Below are 7,523 nucleotides of genomic sequence, written 5' to 3'. Positions count from 1 at the left end.
CATTATGTATATTTGCCTGCTTCTAGACTGTGTGGACACCCTGTAGTTGTAGATAAGAAAGCTAAGAGGGTGCGGTGTGCAGCAGAGGGTGAGGGCACCCTATTTTCTGAAAGAGTGCTGAGGTCTACAGATTGACAACTCCCTGTAGACACAGAGGCTGGAATATTTTCATCTGCACCATTACATGCAGCCTTAGCTGTACACTCACAGAAAGGAAAACAATTCAAGAATACATGTCTTTTTGCAGCAACACTAAGCAGCATAGTTAATGCACAGACATGAATGAAGTGTGACAAAACTTGGCAAAAACACTGAAGAAAAAGTTTGATTTTGTTTTTTTAACCAGCTAAACATGTGTCTCTACGCTTAGTAAAAGACCCTATAGATAGTTAAAAGAAAAAAAACCCAAATCCCAAACAATAACCTACAAAGTGTTATATATTGAATCTGAACTCTGAGGATGGGGGAGAAGGGGACCTTTCTTACATAAAGACTCAATTGTTCCCTAATCTTAGAGACGGCTGTTATAGCCAAGTCTGCTGAAAACATCTTATTTACACTGCAGAGGAAAACAGGCTTGGCTTAAGCGTTTTTCTCAACACAGAGACATCTTCATTTTGTTTAAGAGTCAAGATGGCAAAATATAAAAAAGTAAAATTAAAAAGTACACAGCATCTGAGGTCGATATGGAATCTGGCTGTTAACCCTACAAAAACTGCCCCCCCGACAAGTGGCAAAAATTCGAGTGAATCTTTGCAACAAGTCAGTAGCCCGTGAAATGTTAGTTTCTGCTAGATATATTAATAAAAGTTCTTCCAAATTCTTAGGCAGGGATTTCTTTTCCTCTCTTTTTTCTTCTTCTTATTTATTTTTTTGCATATCTTAGATCCCACGTTCAACCCACAGGAACTTGGAAGAACCGACTGCTCGTTTATGCTACATTCATATCAGAAGAGGTGGCAAAGTTCTTAGAACAGGAGCCATCTGATTAGAAAATTAAGCTGCTATAAATAAAACTGATCGAATGGCAATCAATGGATAATTATTTACTGGGGGATACTGATGAAAGAATTTGCTTTGGAACCTTGACATGCCATCACTGCTAAGTTAACTTCTGTGCATGTTGTAAATGCAAAAAATCAAGGGCTAGGTACGGAGGAACCAGAGATGCCACATGGGCCATCCATTTCTTCACAGTGTCTCGGAGATCTGAACTTTGTGGGGTTTTTTTTTTTTTTGTATTTTTTTTTTTTTTTTTTTAAACACCTAAAATTAGGTCATGGCACTGGATTTAAATTGCCAGTAGAGGTCTCCAGTCTGATGGAAGACATCTCTTTCCCACGAGTGCTTATTTTTTTATTTTTTTATTTTTTTGGCGACTCATGTGGTAGACAGAAACCAAGTTTGTGATGTTTGAAAGATGGACACCTCCAGCCACTAGTAATCAAGTGTTTAAAAAATAAAGGAAACTAGTAAAAATTGGAAAGCTCAAATTTACATGATCGAAATGTTTACAAAATAAATCTACATAATGAGAGGTGACCAGCAAACCTCTGTACACATGCCAGAATGTGGTGGAAGAGAAGCCGCTCCCACCGAATTTTCTAAGTGTATGGAAGCCACTTAACCTCTCAGCAGACATGGCTCTTGCCAAAGAATATCACGGAAAGAAAAGAGTTTTTTTCTTCCATTATATTCTCACTATATCCTTTTCTTAGGTCACTGCCAACCAATAAAGCAAAGCTTCCATCAAGTTGACAAAAAAAAAAAAAAAAAAAAAAAAAAAAAGAAGGTGGGGGGGCAGAGTTGGGGGAAAGAGAGGAGACAAGGGAGGACAGGAGCAGAAAAACAGGAACCCCTTTCTACTGGCCCAACACAGACAGACTTTCCAAATCACTGTATGTGGTTGTCACAATGACACACGTGGAGACGTCAGTACCCAGTAACGAGGGCGATAACACAAGGAAGGATCTTGGCATTCCACATTACTGAGACATGAAAGCATATTTAACTTCCTTGATTTCTGTTTATTTTCAATTTAGCCCACTGCCTGTGGGGCCTGTCCAGAACCACTCCGATTTCCTTAATGGGCAAGTGTCTTAATGTCTGCGGAGTGACTGGACCACATGCACATACACACGCGTTCCCCCTGCTTAGGATGTCTGGGTGTATGTACGAAGGCACTAAAGCGGCTTTAGAGAAATTGCAGGCAGCAACCCCACCCACTCCCTTTACCTGTCAAGCTGGAGTTTCTTTCCCACTGGGAAGCTTAGATGTTTAAAAGCAGCTGTGGTCATGCTTGGGAATTCTGACCCCCGGCCCCAGGAGGGAATACAAAAGGAGAATTCAACGTCATGAAAAATCGAAAGGAAATACTCCACATCTCCAGCTGAGGGATGGGGATAATTAAGCAGCAGATCTTCAAAACAGCAATTAAAATGAGCACAACAGTAGCTGGGAGCTAAAAAAGTAAAATCACTTGTTCCTTATTAGATTCTTCTTTTCTCCTCCTCCCATAACAAACGGAGGTAAGACAGACATTCTTTGTTAATAGAACAGTCCATAGATATTTTCCTCTAGTAATGCCTATATTTAAAATTTGTTCCAAAAATTATTAACCTATATTTCCTAGCTCTTTACATAGATTCTCAGCAATCCAACCGTACTATTTTACAGATTAGAGTTTACTTTTTTTTTTTTCCCCCTAAGTTGTTGTTTCTTTCTTTCTTTCTTTTGTCCTGGGGTTTGAGGGGCAGGGAGAAGGGTTCCCTTAAAAAAAAAAAAAACAAAAACAATCATTAGGGGAGATGTCAGTTCAATCTTAAATGGAAAGGAACAGAGTGATGACGTTCCCATTTATAAAAACCAAACGCTCCCACTAAATGACACACAATTTCAAACGAATCCATGATAAAGCTCTTAGAAAGCTAATCCTTCTCCCGTGTTTTTAAAGATAACGAATTGACCTGTTGCTGCTAAATTGATCATTTTTAAAAAATATTTCTTTCTATGTGTTTTAAAATGTGTGATCCCCAGTATGACAATAATGTTTGGAGACTTTACATTTTTTTTTTTTTTTAAGTAAAAATTGTTTCAACTTTTTGAAGTTTCAGGAACTTGTAAAAGTTTATGAACAGGAAAGAAACAGCCGTCTATCTAGGATAAGATACGGTTAAATAAACCATCTTCAAAAAACTGGCTTCCTACCCTAGAATTCCTGAGAATGCTTGCAAATTTTAAAGCAGGAAAATAAATGTTAAAAACAAAAACAAAAAACACTGTTAAATGCTCCCAGAGTTAGTCTTCATCTAAAATATATATTTATATGTATATATATACGCACTTTTTGGTCTTTTTTTTTTTAAGTTTTTAATTTTTTCCCTTTAAGCTTAAGATGGAAGAACATTTGAGCTTCTCATGTTTATTTTTACATATTTCAAATCCCTCATTATGTCTTGTAAACAAGAGGGGCTCTAGCACCCGGCTTTCACCGTAGTATCATAAGGAACTCAACTAACCCATAGTGCAGGCCAAGGAACCAGCAGGCAGGAGGAGGGGGGGGGGGGCAGGACCACGACAGGGAATCACGGCAGTGGACAGGGCTGTCACGGGCTCGTGGGAGCCTCGGGACACGCTCCTGGCCCAGGGCCACTAAGATTTCGCCTTCTGTAGATGGCTGAACACAGCTGCTCTCCACCTGGACGTCACCACACACCACAGGGTTTTGCTCCTCACACAGAGAGCAGGCAGAGGGGACCAGAAGGAGACATTTTTGTACATGGGCAGAGATGGAAGGGGCATGGTGGTGGTGATGAAAACCGGAGAGCAGGAAGAGGGCACAGTCAGTTTTCTACAAGGCATCCAATGGGACTGAACCAACGCTGGAGACTCAAGTTTGACCACCTTTCCACAAAGGGTGCATAAAGACTTCCAAGAGCGAATGCTTACTTGAATTACACATGTCAATCTCTTTTGAGGCTAGGTTTATAATCAACAGGGTAAGCCAGAGGACTACAGAATTCCCACTCTTTGTCTCATAAAACCACTTGATGCAAATAATTCGTTTTTGCCTTTTCCTATACACACCCACCCACCCACCTACACACAGACACAAGCTAAAAGTCAAATACATTAGGCATTGTTGTATCCTTCACTGAAGATGCTAAAGAAAGAAAAACTCCCTTGTCCTCACTAGCAGCAAGTTATGGAGGACAGTAGAGGTCTGCTCCCACCAAGGGTTGGAATGGGCAGGTATTTGCTGGTACAGAATGTCGGCACTTTATGTTAAACAGTATAATGCAGACTGGGATGTCCACACAAGTGCTAGCACATTACCGGCATACGTTCCCCTCCCTCCCCACCACCCCCCGCCCCGCCAGCCATCTGCTTTGTATAAAGGGGTACCCCTTCAGGTCTGCTAGAACTCTTCACAAAAAGCAGTTTGATACATGTTGATTCCAACATAAGTACATACATGTTGGTGATAACTGTGGATTAAAAGTTGCCCCCTATTCGGCCCAGAGTACTACTACATTGATGCTTTAAAAAAAAAAAAAAAAGTCTTTAAATACCAAAATAAAAAAGCAACATTACAAGGAAAAAAAAAAAATAAAGAGGTCAAAACCAAAAAAAGGTGCAATACTTAAAAGTCTTTGCTAAGTTATACCTGCCTAAGCAAAACCACATACACAGGAAATACACAACACAGAGGAACAAAAGGAAACGCTTGAAGTACACACTGGTTTAAGAACATTCGTTAAGTAAACGTTTCTGTCAGTGATGGCCTGGTGCTGTAGCGCGCCGCGGCCTGGCACAGGTAACGCTCGGCGAGAGAGGAGCAGAGAGGGAGAAGCTGCAGCTGCTCACGAGTTACTTGTTTTGTTTTCACACAATGAAAAAGAGAACCAATTCAGCATTACCTGACTTTCTGATGAATTCCTCATACCCGATTACAACAAGAAAGGGCGAACGTGGTTTTTCTGCTTTTGAGACACCACAGAAGTAAAAACTCTCTCATCGTCTGTTCCCGTTCAAATTAATGAAAAGAAAAGGCCTGCGTGAAACTTAACAGATATCCCGATGTGCCTGGTGGCCACTTACTTTAAAAAACAGAAATAAATAAAACACACGGTTGCTCCAAGAGGTACCTCCTGCTCTCCTACTTTTTTGGGACTTGGCAGTGCTCCGCTCTACTGCTAGGTCGAAAGAAAAGCAAGAGAAAACTCGCTCAGGCTAATTTGCAAATGTAAAGGAGCTCCCTGCTTTAATCATTAAAAAGCACTCTGTTCATCTTAATGCAGCCCAACGGAGTTGCTTTAAGTAAGCAGTGGCTCCCGGTGCTTGTGTGTTCTCATAGTTAAAAAAAATAAAAATAAAAAAAAAAATAAAAAGCAGATGGCCGGCCAGCCAGCCTGCAGACTGTTAGCAACGCAGCGTTCGGAGAGATCGGGTGGGGCAGGGGGAGGAGGACACGGGCACACGCACACACAGAGACAGAGAGAAGGATGCACGCAAATGCACATGAACACACGTGCACACACATACCAGAACGAGCATGCCTGGGCAGTTACATGTGCCAGAACACACTGGTATTTATCAACCAGCCAATCACAAATTTTTTCCTTTTTTTTTTTTTTTTTTTTTTAGGTTTTTTGTGTTTTTGTTTTTAAAGTGAGGCTCCGTCAAGTCTTCCCCCCCCCACCCCAACAATTCTTTTGAATTCCCCTCCCTCCCAAACGTGGTAGACCTAAGGACGGAAACACACCCAGTGCAAACAAAGTTAAAAAGCTATTTTTTTTCAGTATATATGTTTCTTAGCAACAACTTCCATATAACATGAAAAAAGTGAAAAACTAGAAACTAATTTTTTTAATTTTTTTGTGTTTAAATTTAAATGGTATGTGTACTTGCTTCACATTGTCTTTCTAGGTTGGCGTTCATGATTCAAGTATTTCAAGAGTGATATGTTCTCTTTTTGGATTCATATTCCAAACGAAAAAACTGAAGTTATAAGGGAGGCAACTATGTGCTCAGACAGTCTGTCAATGACCCACCTTTTTTTTTTCTCTCTCCGTTTTCTTTTTTCCTTTTAAAAATGTATTTATTGCAAGTTGAAAAAAAAAACGAAAAGGTCAAGTTAGTGCTGCTGCTGTTCCAAAAAAGGTCACGAGGTCAGAGTTGAAAGTTTTAAGTTCAGATTGAATCCGACCCTCCTCCCAGAAGGTCACCAGGTAGTAAGGGAGCAGGGCTGCCCATCCTATGGGGATCTTCCACAGTTGGGACTCCCCACAAGCTAGAAGAATAGTTTGGGGGCCCCCACAACGAAGCGCCAGCAAGATCGGCCCCGCTGCTGCCGCCAGCACTGCTGCTCCACTGCCCGAGCCCTGTGGACCCACCGAAAAGATTCAAAGCAGGTCCGACGGGATCTGACTGGGTCTGGCCGGTCTCCAGCGACTGCCAACCTGCGGCGGGTGCACTTGGGGTTGCTGCAGGTGTAGGGGGCTGAGCTTGTGCCAGAAAGCGGCTGACTTCATCATCGGTGGCAAACTCAGCCAGGATGGTAGTGTTTCCCAGCACACACCTGGAAGAAAGGGGAGGGAAAGAGCTATGGATTTGAGGGAAATCCTAAAGCACCTGCACGGACTGAGGGTTTCGAGTCCCAGAGTCCTTGATGTTCAAAGTATGCTCCTCTGACCAGCAGCTTCCACATCCCCTGGAAGCTTTCTAAAATGCAGAATCACAGGCCCCACCCCAGGCCTACGGGATCAAAACCTGCATTTTAACCAGACCAGGTGATTGAGAAATACTGTACTAAAGCAGTAAGGGATCACTAAATCTCAAGACCTCCAAAGACTACTAGGGGGTACCACGTATCGCTATCCTTTTGGAATTTGTATGTTGAGAAAAATGTCATCTTTCTTTTCCCAATGGGAGGTAAAAGGTCACAGTGCAAACATCAAGGTGACTCAACCTCACACATCTGGAAGTGCCACTGCTCTGCCTCTGGGCCGGGCTCACCGCCTGAGAGTCACCACTGCTTGCTCGTTCTGTTTGTAGCTTTCTGTCGGGGCCTGGAGCCACAGAGAGTCAGCTCTTCCCGGGCTACCAGTTTGACAGCAGCTGGGAGGGGGGACAGTCAAAGTGTGATCCAGTCCCACCTACGTAAGACAAAAACCTCTGCTACCCGCCAAGCCACAGCGTTTCAACAAAGAAGACAAAGTAAGCAACCAGATTCTATTAGAAAAAGTGACTGCACCTACAATGTTTCACATTCTCCTGAACACTGGGGCTTTGTTTTACGGTATTAAAATTTACTCACTGCTTCATGACTTCATAAATTCTTTACTTTTGGAATTCTGATTACGGGCCTACACAGATATACAGGGCAATCCACACTTGGGGAGGTAGAAAAGATCCGTCCCCTCCGTACCAAGCAATTGCTTATGCCAGGATGCTGTTTTTGTGCATGTTCTCGTGGATCTTTGCCTTATGAAGCAGGTGCCAGAATACTCACGTGTGCATCT

The 7,523-nt window shown here is 42.2% G+C and overlaps 1 protein-coding gene across 14 annotated transcripts in view; it reads right to left on the bottom strand.

Moving 5' to 3' along the window:
- Window positions 1–1,221: 1,221 nt before the first annotated feature.
- Window positions 1,222–7,523, bottom strand: part of TNRC6B (trinucleotide repeat containing adaptor 6B) — a 247,560-nt gene continuing 241,258 nt past the window's right edge. For all 14 annotated transcript variants that reach the window (XM_042993339.1, XM_042993345.1, XM_042993336.1 and 11 more), the window contains one exon: window positions 1,222–6,580. In XM_042993339.1, coding sequence (XP_042849273.1) covers window positions 6,193–6,580 — 388 coding nt within the window. In that variant the 3' untranslated portion in view covers window positions 1,222–6,192. The remainder of the gene's footprint in view (window positions 6,581–7,523) is intronic.

The sequence above is a fragment of the Panthera tigris genome, chromosome B4 (assembly GCF_018350195.1).
Source record: "Panthera tigris isolate Pti1 chromosome B4, P.tigris_Pti1_mat1.1, whole genome shotgun sequence".
NCBI lineage: Eukaryota > Metazoa > Chordata > Mammalia > Carnivora > Felidae > Panthera > Panthera tigris.
Note: the sequence above shows the minus strand (reverse complement) of the source record. Positions and strands in the feature narration are given on the sequence as shown.